Raw genomic sequence first — 25,803 nt, forward strand, 5'->3', positions numbered from 1 at the left:
TTCCTCATAGCTAATAATATGTATTTTAATTTTTTTTTTAAGACAGAGTTCCTGTTTAGACCATGCTAGCCTTGAACTCATATGTCTCTGCCTCCCAGGAGCTGGGGTAAAGGGCACATGATACTATGTCTTCATTCTTTTAGCTTTATAGCTAATTTATAACTCACACCATGGGATAGGCACCATAGGAATGCAAACTGAGTACAATATTGGGCAAAAATTCTGTCTCAAGCATAAAACACGGGAAGCCATCAGAACCTTTATAGAATTGATATTGAACTTTATGTCAATTTCATTTTTAAATTTAAACTTATTTGTTTGGTTTTTTGGGACAGGTTTTACTATATACAATGGCTGTCCTGGAATTCACTTTGTAGACCAGGCTGGCCTTGAACTCACCAAGATCCACCTGCTTCTGCCTCTGCTTCCCTAATGCTGGGATTCTAGGCATGTGCCACTACTCTGGCTCTGTTTTAAAATTTTTATTTTAGTATGTGTGTGGGGTGTGTGTAGTGTGTGTGTGTGTGTGTGTGTGTGTGTGTGTGTGTGTGTGTATGGTGTATGTGTACACATGTACACCTGTGTATGGTGGTGTATGGACACATGTGGAGGGCATAGACAACTCAAATGCTGGGGTTATACTCAAGCACCCTCATGCCCGGTCAGGTGGTTTTTTCTTAATGATTTGTAGTTGTTCTTCATGTTAAGAGAATCATTCTTTGCTGGAATTCTCCAACCTAACGTTTTAATCAACTTTCAGTCACTGTCTCAAATGCCTGAACAACCAGCTCCTAAACAGAAAAGATTTATTTTGGCTCAGGTTTAAGAAGTTTTAGTATGTGGTCATTTAGACTGGATGACCCTAACTTGCTACCAATTCTCTTCAGAGCATGGGTGGTCCTCTGAACTCACACCTTGCGCTCTCGTGTTGGAGACCAAGCTCTGTGCCTTGATGTAAGCAAACACCTCATCACTGAGCTCTAGGATATAATTACTGTGATGCTTAGGAGTTGTTTTAGCTCCATTTTTAAAACCTCACTTTGTTTTTGTTTAAAAAACAAATCATATATAGTCCTGCTGCTGGTGTTGTCTATCTGTTTGGGCAAAGTAAATACGAAAAAATGCACTTTGACTTTGATTGAATGAAAATTGTTTCCCTTCCTTAGGACACCTTGTAAAATTGAACCTAGTATCAACCATGTTCTCAGCACCAGAAAGCCAGGGAGAGAGGAAGGAGACCCCTTGAAGAGAGTTCAGAGTCATCAGCAAGAGTGTGAGGAGAAGGAGAAGATGATGTACTGTAAGGAGAAGATTTATGCTGGAGTTGGGGAATTCTCCTTTGAGGAGATCCGAGCTGAAGCGTTTCGGAAGAAGCTGAAAGAGCGAAGGGAAGGTATGGGAGTTGTTCTAAGAAATAACTTTGCAAGTCTGAGAGAGATTGCCTCCCTCCTTTACTTGTATCTTCATGTGCTGGTGTTTCTATGCTTGTGTAGCTGCTTCTCCCCCAACCTCCAGCTCAAGTGTGTGTGTGTGTGTGTGTGTGTGTGTGTGTATGTGTGTATAGGTATGCTGAATTGTTATTGGTGCCTCCATAAAACGTTTTTATTGAGAAAACGGCCTGTGCTCCAGAGTAAAAGAAGAGGTGGTCAGCTACAGGGGCATCCAGGGCGCAGCCGAGGCCGTGCATCGCATCAGGCGCAGCTTCCTTAAGCACCTTTCTTGATGCTGCCTGAAACAGTCTCAGTTCTCTAGCAGCTTATATATATTAACACATTTAGTCCTATCGCAGTCACTTAGAATATTTATTTCTGTTATTTTTCAAGGCACTATTTCATTCTAAAATTAAGGGAAGATTTGTAAATTGAGGGGCAGAGAAGGCAGTTCTTGTTCTGGAGCTGTGTGTTTTGTTGTTTTATACACAGGAGAGGGAATGCTGGAGACTTCAGGGCATTAGAACAAGAGGATGAAACAAATTTCAAATACTTATTGAAAAATGAGCCCTCTGTGCCTATGTGGGGAGAGGACATGGTTGCAAAGCAAGGGGTTATGTTGAGGCCCACACTACCCCACGCTTGGGAGCTAAGTGCTCAGGTCCGAGGGGATCAGACAACAGAGTCTAGCAAGAGAGAGAGTGGGGATGGAGGAGCAAGAGACTCAAAGAATGGAGACAAGACAGAGAGTCTGATCAAGTCCGTTTATTGAAAGGAAATCCTGGGTATGTATAAGCACAAGCAGGAGAACACAGATAAAGACACATGGTGATGTGCACCTTGCAGCTGGGGGCATTAAACAACAAAATAAGATATGTGAGCAAAACAAGATGTTTATCAGAGTGTGCTCAGCTGTTGTGGGCTGCTTGCAAAAATATCATGCTAGAAAAACAAGTCTCTTGTCAGGGTATATGGCCTGAGATGGCTGCAAAGATGGTAGCTGCTTTCTGCTAGGAGTCGGCTCCCAACAAGGTTAGCTGAGCGAGGCTTTGTTTTGTTTGTTTTGAGGGTCTCATCTCACTTTGTAGACCAGGCTGGTCTCAGCCGCCTGAGTGATGGGATTAAAGGTCTGTGTGAGACTGAGTAACTAACTGCCTTTTGAAATCAGGAGCTGGAGGACTGGAAGGATGGCTAAGCAGTCAGGGGCATTAGGTGCTCTTACAGAGGACCCAGGTTCACTACCCAGCATACATGTTCACACCCATCTATAACTAGAGCCCAGGGAGCCAGCATCCTCTTCCAGCCTCTATGGCCTCAAGTACACAGTAGTACATAGGCATATGCAGGCAAACCTGTGCACATAAAGGGTAGGGATGAGCGCTTGTGCACTGTGTAAATGCATCACCTGCCAATCAAAAGCTGTGCAGAAAGGAGAAGGTGGGATTTCTGGGAAGAAATAGAAACTAAGCTGAAGGGTGAAACTCAGTGATAAGAGTGTGTGTGAAGACCTGGGTTCAGTCAGTCTCTGGCACAGGAAATACCCCTAAGTGCCAAAGAACCAAGTTAACAAAGTAGATGAGGAGGTACCTCAATAAAAATGTTTTTCTAAGGAAAATTTCTAGTTCATACCTACTATGTAGAAGTAAGGTGAAACACATTTGATTCTCAGCTGAAGAAATCTCTGTGCTGAGGTTTAGTGGGATTTGGGTAGATAAATTCAATTTTGTCTCAGATTTTCAAGTCTTAATCTGCAGCTCTGGTTTTCTCCCATAGTTCATTGAAAGACCTGAAGCGTCTCATTTCTCATCACTGTCAAATCTGCCATCTCTGGCCGCTTACCGTCCCTGTTTCCTTCTGTAAATACTGTTCACATTTCTCAGTTAGTTCTAGAGTCCTCTTTTCTCAACAGTGCTCCTTCCCTCCAGCATTTCTCTCTCTATCATTGTCATACACATGGATTCCCATTGTTTTAAAGTCCTTTATTATTCCCATGGTCTTCTCAAGCCATTCGTTCATCATTCTGCTGCCCCAAAGAGCAAACTTCCCATTCTTAAAAAACAAAACAAAACAACAACAAAAACCTTACTCCTATTGTTCAGGGCAGGGGAGGGTATGGCATGCAGGTGTGGCAGGTGTGTGTGGGGGGTGGGGGGGTGCATGAAGAAGACATTACTGTGGAGTGGGCTCCCCATTAGGTGGGTTCTGGAGACAACTTAGGTTGTTAGAATTGCATCGTGGAGTGGCAAGGGCTTTTATCTACCCACTGAGCCATCTTCCTGCCCCTCTCATGTATATGTGAGTGTTGTAGGAGATGTGGGGTTTGCAGTCTCTCTTAGTTACTGTTCTATTCCTGTGAAGAGACACCATGACTAAGGCATTAATAATTCTTAAAAAGAAAGTATTGATTTGGAGCTTGCTTAGTTTCAGAGGTTCAGTCCATTATCATCCTGGTGGGGAGCATGGTGCCATGCAAGCAGACATGGTGCTGGAGAAGGAGCTGAGTGTTCTGGATCTGGATCTGCAAGCAGCAGGAAGAGACACTGGGCCTTTCTTTTGGGTGAACCCCAAAGTTCACCCCCAGTAATATTCTTCCTCCAGCAAGGCCGTACCTACTCTAACAAGGCTCCTGATCCTTTAAGTAGTACCACTGTCTGATGACCAAACATTCAAGTAAGTGAGCTCTTCAGGACCAGTCTTACTCAGCATAAGGAATGTGTGCCATGCATTGCTCTGGTGCCGTTTGTATTCCGATGTTAATTCTGCTTTCTCAAGGGGGGCTGCTCCCCTACCCCCCAAGCAGTGTATCATGTACTCAGGTGATCTCATGTGAACCCTTTCCCCCATTTTATCTGGCCAATAAAGGCTAGATAGAGGCTGTGATTGGGCAGTAGAGGAGAAAGGTGGAACAAGAGAAGGAGAGGGGAGGATGGAAGAAGGGGAGGAGAAAGAAGATGGAGCAGAACCACGTGACCAGGAGTGACTACAGGTAGCAAAGGGTCTCATAGCTGGGGGATAACTTAGTATAGTGTTAGATTGCTTATAAATTTAATAACTGGATTGTGTCTTTTTAATATGGGCTTATTGGGTTTGAAAATTACTGTTACATATGTGCATGTGTATGCATAGGCATGCACATTTGTGTGACACTGGGAGTTTCCCTCCATCACTCTCTACCTCCTTCATTGAGGCAGAGTCTTGATAAAAGCCAGAGCTTGTCTATAGACTAGTGTGGCTAGCCAGTTTGCTCTGGGAATCCCCATCATGCATGCAGGGTGGTAGCCGTGCATACATGGCAGGCACTCTCACACCCAGCATCCTCCTGATCCCAGACCTCCCCAGAGGTCACTCTCACTGCCAGTGTTCTCTTAGGCGTTCTGTGTGTTCATGGTCAAATCCAGTGCCTGTTTCTTCACAATACCACATGACTACCTCTCCAACCCCACCTTTTACTGCTTTCCTTCTAGGAAGCTACAAGCAAGTTAGCTTTCCTCTGGATTCAGTACAATAGTCTTCCTCTAGACAGACTTCCCCTAGATCTTTGTATGACTGATCCCTCATCATTCAGTTTTAGCTTTATCATTGCATTTTTTTCCCCACGAGACTCGGGAGGAGGTGGGCGGGATTCGAACATGCACAGAGAGAGAGAGCGTGGAGGGACCCACACCCTCTGCAGGCGGACGTATCATTGCATTTTTATCAAAAAGATGATTGGGTTTTTACTAGATATGACCTGCATATCTTTTTTTTTTTTTAAAGATTTATTTACTTTATGTATATGAGCGTTCTATCTGCATGTAACCCTGCAATTGCCAGAAGAGGGCATTAGATCCCATTACAGATGGTTGTGAGCCATCATGTGGTTGCTGGAAATTGAATCAGGACCTCTGGAAGAGCATGCAGTGCTCACTGAGTGGTCTCTCCAGCCCCAGCCCCACCCCACCTGCGTATCTTCATCTCCTAAACTGTTGTATACCCTCTGTTGGTACTGCTGCTGTTTGACAGTTTTGCTGTATTGAGCTTCAGGTTTGCACTGTAAACCAAGTTATCTATCACTGGGCTATAGTGCCTCCTCCCTGCAAGTTTGGTGGGGTTTTGTTTTAGGAGGTGTTTTGCTTGTTTATTTATTTGAGATATATATTCCGGTAACTTAGTCTGGCCTTGAACTTACTGTGTATCTAAGGCTGATATTGTCTTTTGAATCTTCCTGCCTCTACCTCCCAAGGACTGCGCATACAGGCATGCATCACTGTGCCTTGTTCTTTCTGACCCAAGGTTCCATGCTAGGCAAGCACGCCACCAGCTAAGCTACGTCTCATGCCCTGTCTTATAGACACTTGTGGTGTTTTTGAGAAAGTCTTGCTTGTAGCCGAAACTAGCTGAAAACGCTAAATAATTACTTTGTGTTTCTGACATATTTGGATGTTAGCTTCAAATGGCCAAGGATTCTGTATCATTGGAACCTGTTTTCCATTGTACTTGTGCATTCCTTTTTTTTTTTTTCTAGACTAGATACGTAAAAGAATAGAGAAGCAGACCTCAAATTGAGAGCCTTGTTTTCCTTTTTTCCTTTTCATTAGTATTAACATGTACGCCGTATGAGCCTCAGAGGCAGTTTTAACAGGATGAATCTTTAAAAAAAAAAAAAAAATGCCTCAGCTAATTTCACTGTTTCCAGCCGAACTGTTGACCAGTGCAAAGAAGAGGGAAGAAATGCAGAAGCAGATTGAAGAGATGGAGAAGAAGCTGAAAGCAATCCAGACTGTTCAGCAAGAAAGAGCTGGCAACCAGGTACATTTTTATTTTATTTTTTAACTGATTTTTAATACAGAAAACTCAGGTATGCCAGACAAGAGTTCTACCTTTGATGTACATGTCCAGCCTAAAAAATATTTTTGGGCTAGGCAGTTGTGGTTCATGCCTTTAATCCCAGCACTTGGGAGGCAGAAGCAGGTGGATATTTGAGTTCGAGGCCAGCCTGGTGTACAGAGTGAGTTCCAGGACAGCCAGGGCTACACAGATAAATCCTGTCTCAAAAAAACAGGGAAAAAAAAATATATATATGTATATATTTAGTTATTACTAGCAGGAAAGCAATTTAACAAGTGACTTTAAATGGGATTTATGGCCTGTGAAATAAGCAATGTAATTCACTGAATTCTCAATTATATTTTTGTTGTTAATGCTGATATTAACTTTCTATTTTAGTCATGGTCCATTAAAATGAGGTTAATTTTTAAATTTTAATATATAGTCACCACTCAGTTGAGTACAACAGTACCAGTTGACTAGGAACCTAAATTATTGGATTGACTGTAACCACAGACTTTTCTACCCTTGTCCAGGTTCCCAAAACAGTGACTCTGAGACTGAATTAGTTATGAATGAATGCCTAGGCCAGAACTTTTGGCTCATTTCTACTAGCTCATAACTCAGTCATTCAGTTTAAACTAGCCTAAGTCCTGCCATGTGGCTAGTTACCTATTCTCAAGTTCATGTATCTGTCTCCTCAGAATTTGGGGCAAATCTCTTCTTGTGTTTGACTCTATCCCATAATTCCTTCTCTCTATTGGAACTCCCCCCTCCTTTTTCCTGCCTCGGCTCATTGGCCAATCAGCTTTATATTGATAGGCAATGCTTCCATACAGTACACAAGAGATTTTTCTCTACATTCCCCCCTTTAATCCAATAAAAGGCTCTTTTTCTTTTAATAATAAACTATAAACAATAATAACAATTATGATAACTAACTATTAGGTCCAGTCCATATGTATTTGGCAACCTTGGAGAAAGTTTTCTATTATCTATTCTGTCTTGGTGAGTTCAGAGTTCTGCACCTAAATTGTTTTCTATCATAACTTGCATTACTAACCTAAAAACATCTTAAATCCTAACAACTTGAGTTTAATTGTGAGACTATAATTAGTCTTTAACCCCATCAGAGACTTGAGGGGGAATAAATATTACCTGAGTATGTAGGAAGTGAAGACAAGCAGCTTCCAAAACTATAGAAAAGACAGAGAAAGCTGTCTGTCTGTATAGTCCCCCAGAATTGTTTCTAGAACATTGGCGCATCCCTCTTCAGTCTGGCCCAGAATATCTGATAGACTTTTCTGTGAAGCAGAAATTATGAAGAGCTACTGACCCTGTCTTGGCAAAGCTGGCGGTTGACTTCCCTGTGTCTCATTTGTCCAGCCTGGACATGTTGTCAGCAGTTGAAGCAAGGGCAGTCGTGCCCAGTGACTAGTTTACAGCTTTTGAAATAAACTCCCTAAGGAGGTTCTTCAGTACTCATCATCTTTATCTTCTTTGAAGTAGAGTGGGGATGCTGTCAGGAGCAGACCTGTCTTGTCAAAAAAGTCCTTTTGTTAACAAAACATCCTTACATGCCATTTTCTGTGGATCTCTGAGGTTTGTGAAGACCGTCTATCTAGAGTCTGTCAGAATAGGCAAGCATTGATTATTTCTAGCTATTTACCATCTGTTCAACTTTGAAAACATCTTTTTGTTTTGTTTTGATTTTTTTTGAGACAGAGTTTCTCTGTGTAGCCCTGGCTGTCCTGGAACTCACTCTGTAGACCAGGCTGGCCTTGAACTCAGAAATCTGCCTGCCTCTGCCTCCCAAGTGCTGGGATTAAAGGCGTGCGCCACAAAGGCTGTACTAGTAGCTTTCAAGGACTAGAACTTCACATTGCATAGGTACAATCCCTTAAACAAGAGCGGAAACATACATAGTATGTTGTAGCAAAATAAAATCCTACCTGTATCAACGTACAAAGTCCATACCACTGTAAAAATATTTCTCTTGTTGATGCTTTTTGGTCTAAAAGAGTAGATTCAATAATCTACCCTTTTATCCTATTATTCCTACATCCTTTTTTTCCTTTGCATCCCTTCTCCCCTCTTGCCCCCTAGCCTTATAGATAGGAGAAAAAGAAGGATAGAGGAAAGAAAAAGGAAGAGAAAAAAAATCCCTGAATCTAACCTCCCTTATTTTGTTTCCTCCCTGCCCAAGATCGCAAATATTTATAACCCTTCCCCTTAAATGAAGACAAACATCCAACATTCATTGAACTACCAAAAACCACCCAGCCCATCCCTTGGAAAGGGGGCGTCACTTTCTTAATTGCTTCCTGCTGTCTGGGGGCATCATTTCCCTTTTTCAAGGTGGGGTTTAGGGCTAAGAAAATTGGAATATTGGTTAGCTAGCTGTAACGTTTGCTGTCCACTTTCTGTGTGCTGAGAAAGTTCATGGCTTAAATGAAGTCCTGACTTGAACAGTCTGTGATGCTGGTTGATCTAGTTAGCCGTTTGGAAATTGTCCCGGATGTAGAATTTGGGGAAACAGCACTGAGGCAGCCTGAGGCAGGGTCAAGCAGGATGCTGAAGTAAATATGTCTTCAGTGACTCAGCACCCTTGTCAGCACCCCAAAGGTGAGTCTTGTTGGAGCTTCTTTAACCTCATTGTATATATAAACATAAAGGTTCACAAGTGACGCACATGTCCGTTTTAGCACATGTGTGGACTGTGCAATGGACACACTAAGCTAAAGATGATTCTCTGCTCTCTATTCAGGCAGATAAGGCTTCTGTCTGTCTTTGTAAGTTAGTTTGGGCTAGATAACTAAACTGAAATATAAATTTCTATCTATGCCATTTGAAAGGATGGCATGATTAGTCCTGAGGATTCTATAGCCAACAAGATTTATTAGTTATGCATAGCTGAAGTCCTGGTTGGAGACATTTCCATGCTTCAACCAGTCTCAGAGTTGTTCCCATAGAGATAGATCAGCAATTTATGTTACATGTTCTGTTCTTGGTTTCTTCCTTCACAGGTGCAGCCTAGATCTTTAGGGGGTCTCCTCCTGTCAAACCTGATTTTTATCAATTTGGAGGGAGTCCACAGCCTTATTTCTCCTATTGTAACAAAGGCAAAATATTCCACACCCACCACCAAGTAACGTGTTTCTTTCCTTTCATTCTGAGGTTAGGAAAACAACCTTAATATAAACAGGCTAATTTAGTTCAGCAGGGTTCTTTCCCCATAATACAGTGTATCTCAGCAGCTGTGTTCTCTATCTCTTTGACATCTTAAAGTCCATAAAGCATTATTTCATCTATCTCCAGGAGATGTCATATCCCCCTTCTGCTCTATGAGTATTTCCTTTAAAGCCCTGTTAGATCGTTGCTTGGCCTGTAAGAGTGTAAGATACATCTGCAGCAGACCGTGTGCCATAATGACTGGAGTATTGCTGTAGTCTAGTGGATGCACCTACCTGAGCATCATCAGCTTTACCTCAAAGGCATTTCCAAGATGGCTGCCAGCTCTAATAAATGTGCAATCTCAGAATCAGCCTTTTCAGAATTGAGGGCAGAAGCCCATTGGAATTCTGAATAAGTATCAATAGTATAGTGTGTCGACTTGTGTACATATCTTAATTCTCCAGACTCTATAAAATAAAACATATAATCTATTGTATGACATCACTCTAAAGTAGTAGTTAATCCTAATTTGTATTCTTAATTCAAATATTGCATCTCTATGGGCTGCCATTCTAATTCCTCAAGCCTTTGTGCATTTTTCTCATCTAGAACTACATTTTTTGCTGTTAGTGTAGATTCCAAATTGGAGTCTTTTGAAGCTTCTGATTTAAAAGAATCCTCTAACCTCTGTTCTATAACCCCCCCCCTCCAATCTAGCATTCCATCTTTCAGTTCTCTCCTTATCTAGGTGTTTTATTCTGATCTCTCTTAAAAAGGATATATAAAAGTATAGTCATTACTGTAAAAATAATTATTTGTATGCTGATAAGAGAAAAAATTATATGGGATCCAGATACATTGTGTCATTGCATTTTCCCTTTTAACATAGAAAATATTTTTCTATTTAATTTCTAACTCTCTCCTTAAGAACTTCTTTCTTATTTTCAAATTAAATATTTCTTCCTATGTTTTTTTTTTCTTTTTATTCCCAGTGTTTGTATGTTTGTTTCTCCCTTTTATTTTCAAACTTAATACCTTACCAGTTCAGAAGTTTGGGGCTTTAGAGTCCCGATATGGCCCCAAGATAAAGTTCCTTTTGCCTAAGCCAGGCAGTGGTGGCGTACACCTTTAATCCCAGCACTTGGGAAGCAGAGGCAGGTGGACTTCTGAGTTTGAGGCCAGCCTGGTCTACAGAGTGAGTTCCAGGACAGCCAGAGCTACACAGAGAAACCCTGTCTCAAAAACAAAGCAAAACAAAAGTTCCTTTTGCCTTTATGTGTGTCTTGCAGGCTCCTGAGGCCAAAGCCTGTCTGTGGTGGCTAACTCCGTTTCTTTGGTTCAGTCTAGCAGGCTGCTCTTACTGGTTCTGGACTGTAGGCACAGTTTGCACTTCGTTGAGATCGGAGCCTCATACCCTGTTCTGGCTGGGAGCCAAGCATATCTGCCTCAGCTCTGGGAAGTTTTTCTGCATGTGGGATATGCCTGAGGCTCAGCTTGCTCTCTCTTAAAGGGACTTAGCCTCCCACTGGGCTAGGAAATGGTCTGGCTCTGGGAAGTGCTTATTTCCTGCCTTTCCAGCTGCTCTCTGAGCTTTCTTGCTGGGCTTTCTGAGCCTTCTCATGCCCTATGCTTGGCTAACATACCCCTTGTTGGACACCATTCTGTGCCCAAGTTCCAGAAATGATTCTGAGACTAAATTATTTATGAATGAATGCCTTGGCCAAAAGCTTTGGGTCATTCTGCTACCTCAATTATTTAGTTTAAATTAGTCTAATTCCTGCCCTGTGGTTAGTTACCGCTTCTTAGGTTCATGTATCTGTCTCCTCAGAGTTTGGGGCAAATCTCTTGTGCTTGACTCTATCCTAGAATTCTCTCTCCCTATTGGAATGTCCATCTCCTATTTCCTGCCTCAGCTGATTGGCCAATCAGCTTTTAATTGATAGGTGATACTTCCGTACACTACACAAGAGATTCTCTCTACAAGAGACCTTTTGTCTGATGTGGTTGGCAGATGTCTAGAAAGTGGTAAAACAATTTTAGCACTAAAACTTAAAAATAGCATTTTCTGTATGGGAGGGACATTTGTTTTATTTATGTTAATATAAGCAGCAAGAAGAGAAGATGCTTACAAAGGAACCAGCCAGATTGCAGATTGCTTCAGAGTCTCAGGAAATGTCGGGAGTGCCTCTGTCCTGTCCACTAAGCTTGAATCCCAGGTAAGACCACTGTGGTGGAAGGCAAAGTGCTCACAGATCATAGGACAAACTTGATTCTGGCTGCTTGGAGTCTCCTCAACCTTTTGCAGTCCTGAGTGATGAGCTGTACAAACGTTGCCATAAGGTTTCATGCTAAGAGGGAGTATATGATGCTGACTTCTCCTTGGTGAAAATAAAAATAAATGTTTGTTGAGCCAACAGTGGTTCATGCCTGTAACCCTAGCACTTGGGGGTTGGAGGCAGGAGGATCAAGGATTCAAGGCCAAAAGTCCAGCCTGGGGTACATGAGGTCCTGCCCCCCACCCCCCAAAAGTATAAAAGTGATGGTGCATGTCCTGTAACTCTAGTACTCAGGTGGCCAAGGCAGAATGATCAAAGTCAGTCTAACTGATAAAGTCTGGTAAGACAGTATCTCAGAAAAGCAAACTGTGGGGTGAGGACATACACTTAAAGTACATTACATACTTGTCCTTATCAACCTCAGCTCAGTGCTGTGTACATTGAATATATACTAATTAAAATCACAACTCAAAGATGGGCATGGTCACACATGTCTTCATTCCCAGCACTTGGGAGGCAGAGGCAGAAGCAGAGTCAGGTGGATCTCTGAGTTTGATGCCAGCCTGATCTACAGACTAGGTTCCAGAACAGCCAGGATGACATAGAGAAGCCCTGTCTTTAAAAAAAATAATAATAAATAAATCAAAACTCAAATAATTACCACACAAAAAAATCTGTTGTTCACACTAACATGTGCCTTCTGTGGTGCTGTTATTTTTGTTTTATAAAATTGGTGGCTTAGGTTATTGTAATCTGCTTTGACTGTTCTTGTGTTATCACATATACTCATAGCATTTTCAGTGTGTAATGGTTCCCTCTTTAAGAGGATGAACAAGATTGTGTTTAATAGAAAGTCCTCAAACTTTAAAAGCAGTATGGTTGTCATGTGGCAGCTGCCTGTTGTCCCAGTTTGGGGAGGTAGCAGTTCCAGACCCTGTCCACTGCGTTGGTTGGAGCCTCCCTGGACTATGTGAGCTTCTCTCTAAAACAGAAGGTTTCTTGTGGGTATTGAGCACATTTTTTTTTCTTTTTAACAAATTTCTTCACAGGGAAATTTCACCTGTTGAAAACATTTTTCAAGAACACCCTAACTCTAAAGGTAAGTTGTATTTGACAGCATTTTGAGAAATACAACAAATGTATTATATAGCAACAGTGTTTTTCTTAATTACAATAAAGTAATTATAAGAAGACAATGAGCACATACTATTTATTACATGTGGCTTGAGAGAATATTTTTATAAGATTTTTTACTTCTTTGAAGTACTTAGTTTAGGGCCAGCAGAATATCCTGACAGGTTAAGGCACCCATTGTAGAGCTCAAATCACCTGTGTTTTTATCCTCAGAGCCCAGTGCCCTTCACACAGTCACTGACAACAAAAATGTGCTGATACATATGCAAAATAAACAGTTATTTTTCTCTGCACTTAGGCAAGTGTAACAGGAATACTCAGCAGTCAGCTGTCTAAGGAAAACAGCTCTTGGAGAGGGAACGTTTTAAACTGTTTTATATTCAGATTGGTTTTCTTTTCTGCTAACAATATGTTAGAAGGATTAGGCTTCCCATCTGTTAATCTCAGTTGAAAAAGATTCCACATTTTTCCTCTCAAGTTTTTTTTTTTTTTTTTTTTTTTTTTTTTTTTTTTGTATCAATGATGATTGTTGTGTAAAAAAACCTGTAAGCTATGAAAAATATGTTAAAGGAAACCTAAGGGCAGTAAGACGGCTCAGCAGTGATGTTACACAGAAAGACTTGAAGTGCACTAAAATGTTTTAAGTGGTAAAAACATGAATAGCCACTTTAAAGTAGTTTTTCTAAGACATAAACCTAGAGTCCTCTAATTCTAGCCTATAATGTCTAGGGAGCACAAAGCAGGGAGATGTGTGTTCAGCAGCAGAGGGAAGATAGGTGGCAAAACGCAGCATGGAGAGATCAAAAAGAAATATAAAAATAGATGACTTGGGCTTTATTCTCATATTTGTCTATCTACTTATTTATTTGTGTATGTGTGAACTTGCTTGTTATGGCACATGTGGAGCTCAGGACAACTTTCAGGTGTCAGTTCCTCTACCTTGTCAGTTCCAGGGTCAGGTTGTCAGGCTTGGTGACAAGAACCTTTTATCCACTGAGCCATCTCATCAGCCTCAGAAGACATTTGACTCATTGACAAAATACAGATCAGATTATGCATTTCCAATTCAGACACATTTTAAACAAACATTGGAAACGGTTTCTAAGACGTAGAACTGGCTAGGTATTCAGAGATTGTTAGTCATATAGATATTATATCTTAAATAATAAAAAGAGTCTTTAAAAAAAACTTAGAAAACATACTAAAACATTTGCAGGTGAAATGAAGTGTTCTGGACCTGTGTCAGGGCCATGCTGGGTTGGATTGGGGGTTGGTAGCAAGGCTGGGGAGTATAGAAGTAAGATCGTGCATGGCTAGATAATTATTATGAAATGATCTTTACTTTTATATGCCTTTTCTCCTATAAAAACAAATCCGAGCCTGGGAAGATGGCTTAGTGGTTAGGAGTACCTGCCGCTCTAGAGGACCCATGTCTGGTTCCCAGCACACACATTGTGTGGCATCGGGTCATGTATACTTTTTTCTGACCTCTTCAAACATCTGAACTCACTGGTCTGTATATAATATACTCATACACAAGACACATACATGCATATATAATTAAAAATAAAATCTTTTTCAGTTGTGGTTTTTCTTTCAAACAATGCAGAATTAATTACTTTTTATAGTTTTCTTAAAGAATTAAATACTCCTAAAACTTTTTTCTCCTTTTATAGGTCCCAGTATGCCTTTCTCCATTTTTGATGAGTCTCTTGCAGACACAAAGGACAAAAGGTTTGGTTTTATTGTTTTTGTTTGTTTGTTATAAAGAAATAGATCTTCCTATATATGTACACTTTCTTAAAATTTTAGATCTTTAAAAATTTTAAATTAAAAAAAAAAAAGTAATGTGTGTGGGTATTTTGCTTGTGTGACCAAGGTGGCCAGAAAATGGTGTTGGATCCCCTGGAACTGGAGTTACCAAGCAGCTGTGAGCCTCCATGTGGGTGCTGGCAGTCGAACCCAGGTCCTCTGCAAGAGCAGCCAGTACTTAACACTAAACCATCTCTCCAGCCCCTTATCTTAAATTCTTTGAAAAGTTTTCTTATATATCTTGTATATATATTTATAGCATATATGTATTATATACATATGTATATTATATACGTGAGTGTGGGGGGGGGGTACATGCCAATCTATACATACGGAAGCCAGAGGACAACTCTGAATTGCATATCTCTTTCTACCATTGGGTCTCTTAGATACAACTCAAGTTAGCAGGCGTCTACTACAAAGCACTGCTACTTCAGAACAACTGAATCATGTTGTTCCCCAATATCTTAGACTTGTGAGTGAGGGTAGCTAGGTACTTTGGTGTACAAATTAAGAGCTGAGAAGAAGGAATTGAGATAGGAAGATCAGGAGTTCAAGGCCAACCTGGGATACATTAATACAATTTTATCTCAACAAACAATCAAAAAAGCCTAAATCAGAAGTTTACTGTTATTTCTGTATGCAATAACAGGGAGTGCTAACTGGAATATGTCTTTTTCCCAGTCCTGCTACAGATGGTCCACAGGTTCTCAATGCCCAGCGAAGACCCCTTACAGTTCTCAAGACTACAGAAGTCATCACCCCAAATGAGGTTGTGTCTCCTGATGTTTGTGTAAATTAACATAAATGGACTTAGTGAGTTATCTCACTCAAATATCTCAGAAGTTTAGCATTGACTGGCTAGATGGCTCAGCAGGTTAAGGCACTGGCCTGCCACACCTGATGACCTGAGATTGGTCCCTGGGTCCCACATGATGAAATGAGAGAACTGATCCCCACAAGTTGACCTCATGACTCTCCCTGACACACAGATGGACAAATAAATGTATTAAAATTCAAACATATGTTAAACATTCAACAGATGTTGAAGCTTGCTTATTATAATCTCACTGGGCAGTGGAATAGAGGAGAATCTCAGATTTAAAGTCACCCTAGACTGCAGTGAGTTTTAGGCCGCCTTGAGTACATAGCTAGATCTTGTTTAAAAGATTTGGATAAACATTAAAATTACTAACGTGAACTAGGCACATGAAAAGATATTCATAGTTATGTTACCAGGAAAATGCAAATTAGATCCATAGTGAGATACTATGTTGTACCCACTGTAATGCCTATAATCAAGAGACAGATAATGACAAATGTTTGGGGACAAAGATGTAGAAAAATTAGAACCTTTATACATTGCATGAACAGTCCTTTTGAAAAACACGTTGGTCATTCCTTAAAATGTTAAACCTAGCGCCAGTTAGGAGCACTTGCTCTCACAGAGGACCAATCTGGGTTTGATTCCCAGCCCTAGTTGGCAGGCCACAACGGGCTGTAAGGCCAACTGTCCACAGCCCTCTTGTGGCTCCGGTGGGTACTACATACATCTGCTAACATACATGTAGGCAAAACATCCATACGCATAAAATAATTACTAGACAGGCAGTGGTGGTGCGCGCCTTTCATCCCAGCACTGGGGAGGCAGAGGCCGGTGGATCTCTGAGTTTGCCAGTCTGGCATAGCAAGTTCCTGGACAGCCAGGGCAACGCAGAAAACCCTGTCTTGGAAAAAAAATGTTTACTAGTTAAAGATAGTTACTGTAAGCCACAGCATGTCTCATCCGTGCCACACCCACCCATGGTAACTAAATTCATACACAAATAGTGTAGAAATGCTGTTCATGATCAAGAAAGCAACTAATGAGTAAATAAAATATATATCAACACAGTGGCATATTACTTGACGATTCAAAGGAATGAATGATGGACTGATATTTGTTACAGCATGCTTGACCCTCACAGTACGTGAGGAAACTAGGCATTTCATGTAAGTGAAGTCATGGATCTGGGGAGAGTATTGCTTTGGAGGTGATTCCCATGCTCTCCTGGCTTGGTACACTTAATATTATTTTCTCCACTCAGAAAGATAAGATGAAATGTGTGGATCTGATGTGATATAAAGAAACTTACAGTAAAAAGGTTTTCATTTACATGAGGTGTTCATAATAAAGCAGAGTAGTTGGGAATTATGGAGAGGGTGACGGCAAGGCACTGGTAGTGTATTGTGCTTTCTACCAAAATAGCACACTGATGTGAACTTAGGTGCACACTGAAGTGATGAATTATATCTCAAAGTCTTAAGGGGGGGGTCACTAATTTGACAGCCTTGTTACACTTGCAAGTATTTTTTTTTCCAACATACATGTAAAATGCCTTTTGTGGCAATGGAAACATGCAGACCAACCATTTTCCCTTTCTGTTCTTTTTATTATTATTTCCATGTAATTGTTTCGTGTTTATGTGTGGGGAGTGCTTGCATGTATATGAGGGCAAAGTTCTTTCTTTACACTGTGTGAGTCTCAGGATTGAACTTCAGTCACCGGGCCTGGCTGTGGGTGGCTTCACTCACTGAGCTGTCTGATGCTCCTCCTCCTCTTCTGTTCTATCTACTGTCATAGGGACTTGATAATTCCCAGGGTAGAAAAGATAGAATGTAGGCATTCAAGTCAGATAAAAAAGACCAGAGGCACTGGCATGGCACGGCACTTTGAGCCCCTGGCACTGCTGGAGGGTGAAGAGGCTGGGGTGCGGGGAGAAGCTACACTGCACTTCCTCCACATCCAAGGGACCAAAGTCACCGGGAGACAGTGACTTTTTAATACAGTTTTCTTTTTATTTACCTTTTTTGATAAATATTTTCTATCTGATAGGGTACCCAGTATTTTATTGCTAGATAGATATGAATGTCAATGCTATTTTATATCCAAAATGTAGAATTTCTGACGACTCAGAAGAGCCTAGGAGACTTTAATGACTGAAGGAAGATACTCAGGCCCCACTCCAGTTTTATGAGATTTGAATTTCCAGAGAAGGAATCCATACATTATATTCCCCAAATTATATTTGTTTTAAATAATTTGGGAAAGTCACTCTATAATTCTGAAATTCTGATTCAGTTAGTTCCCTGGTTGCCATGGAGAGCACAGCGATTAGAAAGAGCAAGCAGTAGACGTTGTGTTCTGGAGAGTACCGACCAGTCCATGATGGCCCAGCTAGGGAGGACTGGGCGGTGGCTCTGGGGTCAGCTCCTCGGTGATGGCATGGACTCCTAAGCTGGTTCTCCTCGTTCTCTATGCCTCCCTCTCCCTTCTCTCCCTTTTTTCCTCTTTCTCCCTCTTTTCTTTCCTTTCCTTTGTAATGTCTTCCTTGGATTTTTTTAAAGAAGTACTTACCTGAATATTTTAGCCGTCTCCCTCCCCCAGTCATATCTTAAATGTCTAAACTGGTAGATAGAGTCATAAGTAGTATTTTATTTTACTTTAAATGCTATTTATGTATTTATGAGTGTGTATTTGTCTATTTAGGTGTCTGAGGCAGGCCTGGAGCTCTCTCTTTGAACTAACCTATTTTAAATCTACATTCACTGTCTTTTTGAGATATACCTCTACTGCTGCTTCCTTAATTTTGAGTCAGAAATTGTGTCAAAAATGTCAAATTGTAGCTAATCTAGGAAATTAATACCTAGTATCTGCAAGGGTTAAATGAGTGGATATTTCTTTTTTTGTTGTTTTTGTTTTGGTTTGGTTTTTGGTTTGGGGGGTTTTGTTTGTTTGTTTGTTTGTTTGTTTTGAGACAGGGTTTCTCTGTGTAGCCTTGGCTGTCCTGGAACTCACTCTGTAGACCAGGCTGGCCTCGAACTCAGAAATCCACCTGCCTCTGCCTCCCAAGTGCTGGGATTAAAGGCATGAGCCATCACTGCCCGGCTTGAGTGGACATTTCTTATATTGTAGATAAGTATATAAAGTAGTTTATATTGGAAATATTTATCCTAGGAACACTTAAATGATCATTTAAAAAATTGTGTATGTTTTGAAATAGTTTTCAAGTGGTGGGAAGCAGGGATAACTGAGTTCTCCCAGGCCCCACACGGTGGAGGAGGAAATGACTCACACAAGCTGTCCTCTGGCCTTCATACATGCCATGGCTCACACACGTGTACGCATGTGCATTGTGACCAGCCTGGTTGAGTGTTTTTATTTATATCTATGTGTGTGATCGTGTAAATAAATGCTGTGTGTGAGGTGTGTGTCCGTAAGTGCCTGTGTGTGTGGATATGTGGTATGTGTATGGTGTGTGTGTGTGTGTGTGTGTGTGTGTGTGTGTGTGTGTGTGTGTGTGTGTGTGTGTGTGGGTGGTGTGGTGTGTGGTGTGTGTGGTATGTGTAAGGTGAGGATTGTTTGTTCTCTGAATTTCTTTCACTTTTGTGTGTGTGTCGGGGTATCAGTGGTAACCAGAAGAGGATTCCGAACCCCTTAGAGCTAAGCTGTGCCATCTCAGGTGCTAGGAACCGAACCTGGGTCCTGGAGAGGCATCACAAACTCTTGGAGCCATCTCTCCAGTCCCTGGAGTGCTTTGTAAGTGAAAGGTAGTGTTTGTTCTTCAGCCCTCAGGTAAATTGGAGAGGACATTAAGCAGTTTCTGTGTGTAGAGTCTTGTGTGTACAGTCTCCTTTTTGATGAAGTATAATATTTTTGTTAACAAAATCATTTTCCTCAATTCTGTTCTGTACTTTTAAAATTTTCTTCAACTAGAGGTCCTGGTTTGCTATTTGTAAATCTCATGTCAGTGATCTGATGTAAGCTTTTAAAAATATGTGTGGGTACGTATGTGTGTGTTGTGTCAGGTTTGTTGAGCTGTCATAGCTAAAGCATGTTTGTTTTATTTTAGGATGAACTTGAGCCTTTGAGTGAAGATGCCATCATCACCGGTTTCAGGAACATGACGCTTTGTCTCAACCCTGAGGACACGTGTGACTTTGCCAGAGCAGCCCCTTTGGCATCTACCCCTTTCCATGAGATCCTGTCCTCGAAGGGCATTGCTTCTGATCCTGAGGGACTGTTGCAGGAAGAGGATCTAGATGGCAAGGCCACTGAGGGTCATCACACTGTTCATCACCAGACCCTCAGCGTAAAGAAGCTGAGGTGATTGGAGTGTTTCTCTCTTGGTCTGTGTGCTTATCACTTACAGTGACCAGGTATCAGGCTCTTACTGTCTACTAAATGCTTAATAAGAGAGGAAGTCTTCCAGGTAGAGTGTGGGTGAAGGTTACTGAGTGGTTTGGGTTTGAGGATTAGAAGATTATATTGTGATGATTATGAGGCTCAGGTCCGGAAGGAGAGATGGCTCAGCAGTGAAGAGCACTTCCTTGTAGAGGATGGTTTGATTTCCAGCAGCCACATGATAACGCTCATCTCTGTAACTCCAGGTCTAGGGTATCCAGTGCCCTTTTCTGACCTCTACGTGTACCAGACACATGCATGGCACACAAGGTTATTACATATGTAATAAATAAATCTAAAACAGGGTTTGTGGTTTTTAAATTTTATCTATTTCTGATTTGGGGAAAATGTGCTTTAAAAGCAAGACTAATAAAAATAAATTCTATTACAAGATGAATTCAGTATAAAATTTAAACATGTATAAAGTTTAAAATGTATAAAGTTGTTTAAAAATGTCTAAAGTTGGGCTCTAAAGAGATAGCTAGTGGTTAAAAGCATTGGCTGCTATGGCGGAGCTCCCAGGCTCAGTTCTTAGCACCTACAGTGGTACCTCCCAACCCTCTGAACTCCATTTCCAGGGACTTGACACCATCTTTTGGTTGTGTGGATGCTGTCCCCACACTGGTGTACTGACATGCATGCAGGCAAAACACGTGTAAAAGCTAATGGATCTTTATTAAGAGAATACATAAAGTTCTGACAGAAGTTGGTGTGTGCTATTCCTGACAACAGCTTCATTCTTGTTTCTTGCAGCCCAATTATTGAAGACAGCCGTGAGGCCACCCACTCATCCAGCTATTCCAGGTCTTCTTCCTCAGTTACCAGTACGTCTTCCATCAAAGGCTTTCAGATTCTGGAAAAGCTGGAGCTGACTAATGACGCAGCAGGTAGATTGTTCCAGACAACAGGCAAGCTTCTGGGTCTGCTTGCTGAACGTCTAGATTCCTCTGCAGGCTGACCTGTAAACTAGCCCCCTGCTTCAGTTGTGCTATTTCCCAGATAAACCAGCACTACTCGATGTCATTTCATATACCCAAGGCAAATGAGTGTGGTCAGGTTAGTTAGCAGTGTTGATTTTGTAATGTTGGAGACCCCCACACACACCTTTTTTGTTTTGTTTTTCTGAGACAGGGTTTCTCTGTGTAGCGCAGACTATCCTAGATTCACTCTGTAGACCGAGCTGGCCTTCAAATCAGAGATCTCCCTGCCTCTGCCTCCCAGGTGCTGGGATCAAAGATATGTGCCACCACTGCCTGCCCCCACCCCGCCCCTGTTCGGTTTCGTGTATGTGTGTGATGGGCGTGTGTGTGAGAGAGAGACAGAGGCCGAAACAGACAGACAGACAGACAGATCATACAAAGGCTAAAAAAGGGCATCAGGTCTCCTGGAGCTGGGGTTCTAGGCAGTTGTGAGCTGTGAGGCATAAGCCAGACTCAGACCCTCTGGAAGATAGAGACTGCTCTTAAGTACCAAGCCGTCTGTCCAGCCCCATTTCTACTGTGTTTTAAATATTAATTTTTATATTTTTTCAACTTCTTTTCTCCACAGAAAATGCTATTCTGTCACCCTGGTGTTCACAGTATCGCCTACAACTGTTAAAATCCCTACCAGAGTTAAGTGCTTTTGTAGAGTTTTCTATGGTAGACAGACCAATGCCTATGCTGGAAACTGGGAAAGAAATTGAGTTAGGTAAGTAGTGTTGAATACTTGTCCTTTTACTTGTGACAGCATATACAAATGCGTGATTTGAATGCCACAAGCCCTTGAACACTGTAAATGTTCCTAGGTTGTAGTAAATAGCACGAGAGGCTAACACATTGATAAATTCATGGCACAGTAACAATGGTACTTTATTTGCCTCTTTTAATATTTTTTTAGATGTATGTATTTTACTTAATGAATATTTTGCCTACATATATGTGATGCCTGTTCGATCCCTCAGAACTGGGGTTATAGATGGTTGTGAGTCAGCATGTGTATGCTGGGAATTAAACCCAGGTCCTCTATAAGAGTGCTAAGTCCTCCTAACTGCCGAGCCGTCTGTCCAGAGCTCCTTTGGATTTTTATATAAATGACTTTGAAAAGTATTCTAGATGCCACTTAATGGCCAAAACACTGTCACCTCTCACACTTAAGCCAGGAGGTAAAGTGTAAGGACCTACATATATACACAGTGACTTTAAAATGGAACCAAACCTTCTCAACAGGTCATGAAGATTACTGCATCAAACAAGAGCACCTAACATGTGAAGATTACACATTATACTGGGTGGCACCAAGAAACTCTGCAGAGCTAACCATGATAAAGGTGAGATGGGCCCTTGATAATTTTATCACCTTGTCAATCAGCAAAGAAGATAGTCTGTCCTTATGGTATGGTAAAGCCTGGGAAATCACTAAGACACCAAAAAGTCAGTCACCATCCTAGGGCAAGATCAGAGCTAAGAAATGAGGGATGATTATGTACAGACACTTGTCTAAGCATACTAAGGATTCTGTTGGCTTTATCTTGTGAGGAAATATGCCCTGGAGTGTGTGGACTGCTCCGTGCAGGACAGGTTGTATTCTAGTCTTGACACACAGTGAGGATCGCCTTGAAACCTCCATTCACCATCACTGTGGGCAAGCCTCGTTTTGTTTTTCTTATATTGGAACCCAAATAACTTTGCCCTCCTGTTTTTCTTGGTTTAATTCCTCTTATTTTGGAAAAGTACATCCTTTAGTACCTTCTGGGTCTGAAAAGTTCTTATTCTCTGTCTTTTCAGGATTGGTAGTATGAGACTGGATACAGAATTCTTTGTTAATTTTTTTTTTTTTTTTTTTTTTTTTTGGCTTTAGAATTTTTAAGCCTTTTTTTTTTATAACCATGCTTGATTTTATTTGCTTTCTTATTGTTATTTGGTTGACTGGTTTTTTCCTACAGTTTTAGAAACTGAATATAGGCATTGCATAGGCAAGCATCACACTACCGAGCTACATCCTCAACTCTTTACCTTTGACGTCTTTTGCCATCCTGATCTTTTTTTTTTAAGCTCAGCAAAGCAGTTTTGTTTGCAAAAGGATGTGCTAGACCCTAAACCAAGCACAGTTGGACACCGACACTCACTTAGTTTTTATTCTAGTGTATGTGGTGTCGTGGTGACTGTGTCTTTTCCCAGTTGGCTGGGGTCCAGCCTCACACAGTCTTTAGCTTTTGGCTCGTAGTAAAAGAACTAGTACGAAGGGATGAGGGAATGGGGGTCAGGAGCCAGCCTCTCTGCCATCAGGTTCTACAAGTGCAGTGGGGCATTTGTATGAACACAAGTTCACCCTAGTGGGAGTCAATTGTCTTGGGTGTTGTAAGATAAGGTCATTATGCAGGTCTGGTTGGTCTCAAACCAGTAATCCCCCTGTCTCTACCTCCTGGGTACTTGGATTTCAGGCATGTGTCACCATGTCTAGCTGTCATTTTAATTCTAGTGGCTTTGTGTGAAATTTCTCCCTTTCTCTAGATCCTGGAAGTCTTGTTTGTACCCAGCATGTAACAGTTCCATGCTTTGATAAAAGTCTGTTATCATCCATGTGCTGGGCAGATGGTCAGCACACGTCTCATCCGTGTGCTGGGCAGATGGTCAGCACATGTCTCAGTCTGGGAGCTCTTGTAGTCTTGACATTTTCTTTGATGAAAAAAAGGCATTTCTTTCAATTTTCTGCTTTTTCAGTTTGTAATTTTTCATATTAGGGCATGTATTTCCCAGTACAATTATTTTTTTGTTTAGCATTTATTTACTTGTGTTCGTATGTATTGATCAGAGGACAGTTTGTGGGCCTTCGTTCTTTCCCATCATATGGGTTGGTGAAAAACACCTCTGGCCACTGAGCCATCACACCAACAGTGGGCTGCTCACAGCCACCTGTAACTCTAGCTCCCTGGATCTGAGCCCCTCTTCTAAGGGTACTGCATTGGATGTACTTCCCCACCCACAGACAAAATTAAAAGTAAAATATGTTTACTCCTCCTCTAGCTGCTTCTTTGTCTCTTCTTCTGTAGTGTGGTTGTCTCTTGGTAGCTGCAGGTAGGTGACTGCTTTTAAAGCATTCCTTCTCTGAGTGAGACACCCAGACCTGAGGGTCCTCAAGTCTTTCCTATAAACTGACACAGTTGCTGCAGATGACATACACACTCCTTCCCATATGCTTTAAATCCTCGTTACGTTATTTATAGTATTGGCATAATGTACATATTGTGTGACTTATTGTGTGTTGCTCTGCACCCTGCCTCAGCCAGTTCTGTTTGTGGTCAAATCCTGCAGGCTCAGACTCTTATCACCACAGTCCTATTCTTTTTATAGGCTTTTACATTTTTTTTTTGAAGAGGGAATGTTTTTTATTTCGCTGAGATATTAATGAAGTTTTACATTGTTTTTCTTGGGTTAGCAAGATGGCCCAGTGGATAAAGGTGCTGTCCATCAAACCTGACAACCTGAGTTCCTGAATTCAGTTTCTGAAACCAACAGGGAAGAACATTACCAACTCCCACAAGTTGTCCTGTCACCTTCATACCCATGCCACAAGACACACACACAGACACGCACACACACAAACACACAAACACACACACTAAATGTCTTTTTTTCTTTCTTTTTATTTTATTATATATTTATCTTTTTATTTTTATTATAGATTTATTTATTTAATATATAGGAGTGTTCTGTCTTCAGGCACACCAAAAGAGGAAATTAAATCCCATTACAGATGGTTGTGAGCACCAATCTCTCTCTCTCTCTCTCTCTCTCTCTCTCTCTCTCTTTCTTTCTTTCTCTTCCCTGCCCCTCTGGTTTTGGTTTTTCCAAGACAGAGTTTCTCTGGCTGTCCTGGAACTCACTCTATAGATCAGGCTGACCTCGAACTCGGAGATCTGCCTGCTCCTGCATTCTGAGTGTGGGATTAAATGTATATGCTGCCTCTACCACTGCCTAGGATAAGATGTTCTTCTAAAAGAGTGAGGAAAAAACAATCTGTATCCCTTCCTGTCCTCCTCGTGTCCTCCTTGTATCCTCGTGTCCCCATCCTGCCCCCCTCCCATTCATTTTTTGTCTGTTTAAAATTCTGTCTTTTCATATTAGATTAGCAACTTAGTTTTGCATGTTTGGCTCTCTTCAGAATTAGGCATTAACATTAAAAGCCAATTGAAAGCTGTGTGTATAGAGAGATCTTGAAAGCCACGGGGCTTCACTGTAGATGATGTAGTTTTGGCATTTGATTGGCAAACCCACCAACTGTTAAGTCTTTTCTCTTGAGTAAACTGAATCTCTGAAAGAAGGCTTCTCATTTCCTGCCTGACTCTGGCGGAAGAAGGTGGTGGAGGAGAGAAGCAGCATGGAAGGTTCCACATGTGACAGAAACGCTCCTTCCTAGCTCCCACCCCATCCCCCAGGTCACCTAGTCTAGGCCTGTTGCTTTACACCTGGAAATGATCTGTCTTGAGAGGAGGAGTGGTTGTGGAGCTGGGCTACAGGAACAGGAAGGAGAATCTGGAGACTGAGTCTTCTTAAGTGGGGTTCAGGCACTCTTGCAGCTACAGCAGCCTTCCTCACAGCTGCTGGTTTTCCACAGTAGCGCCTGTGTGCCATGGCTGCTGGCCGGGTCCCACCGCTGCTAAGACAGTGTTTCTTGTGCCTTCTAAGTGCATTAACTCTGTCTTTTCAGCTTGCAGGGCTATATTGCTCCTCTGTCCTTTCTCATGGGTTATGCTTTGATGTTTGTTGGTGGCAGTTTGTTTTTGGCATTTTAGACAAGGTCTACTATGTAGCCCTGGCTGGCCTGGAACTCACAGTGCAGAGTGCCAGGATTAAAGGATGCTACACTCCGCCTGGACAGATCATGCTTTTAAATTACTTTTTATATTTACATTCACGTCAGAGGGGCTGTGTGGTGCTTTCAATAAGGGTTACTTGTTGGAAGGGTG

The 25,803-nt window shown here is 41.5% G+C and overlaps 1 protein-coding gene across 2 annotated transcripts in view; it reads left to right on the forward strand.

Annotated features, from left to right (window-relative positions):
• Bub1b (BUB1 mitotic checkpoint serine/threonine kinase B) overlaps positions 1-25,803 on the forward strand; it is a 53,904-nt gene that overhangs the window by 19,886 nt on the left and 8,215 nt on the right. Inside the window, exons 9-18 of one of the 2 annotated variants that reach the window (XM_034495327.2) lie at positions 1,167-1,393; positions 6,106-6,218; positions 11,517-11,626; positions 12,736-12,785; positions 14,497-14,554; positions 15,317-15,404; positions 19,525-19,778; positions 20,610-20,743; positions 21,405-21,545; positions 22,064-22,164. In XM_034495327.2, coding sequence (XP_034351218.1) covers positions 1,167-1,393; positions 6,106-6,218; positions 11,517-11,626; positions 12,736-12,785; positions 14,497-14,554; positions 15,317-15,404; positions 19,525-19,778; positions 20,610-20,743; positions 21,405-21,545; positions 22,064-22,164 — 1,276 coding nt within the window. The remainder of the gene's footprint in view (positions 1-1,166; positions 1,394-6,105; positions 6,219-11,516; positions 11,627-12,735; positions 12,786-14,496; positions 14,555-15,316; positions 15,405-19,524; positions 19,779-20,609; positions 20,744-21,404; positions 21,546-22,063; positions 22,165-25,803) is intronic. The other variant, XM_076929482.1, reaches the window with a different exon arrangement.

This window comes from Arvicanthis niloticus, chromosome 2 (assembly GCF_011762505.2).
Source record: "Arvicanthis niloticus isolate mArvNil1 chromosome 2, mArvNil1.pat.X, whole genome shotgun sequence".
Classification (NCBI taxonomy): Eukaryota; Metazoa; Chordata; class Mammalia; order Rodentia; family Muridae; genus Arvicanthis; species Arvicanthis niloticus.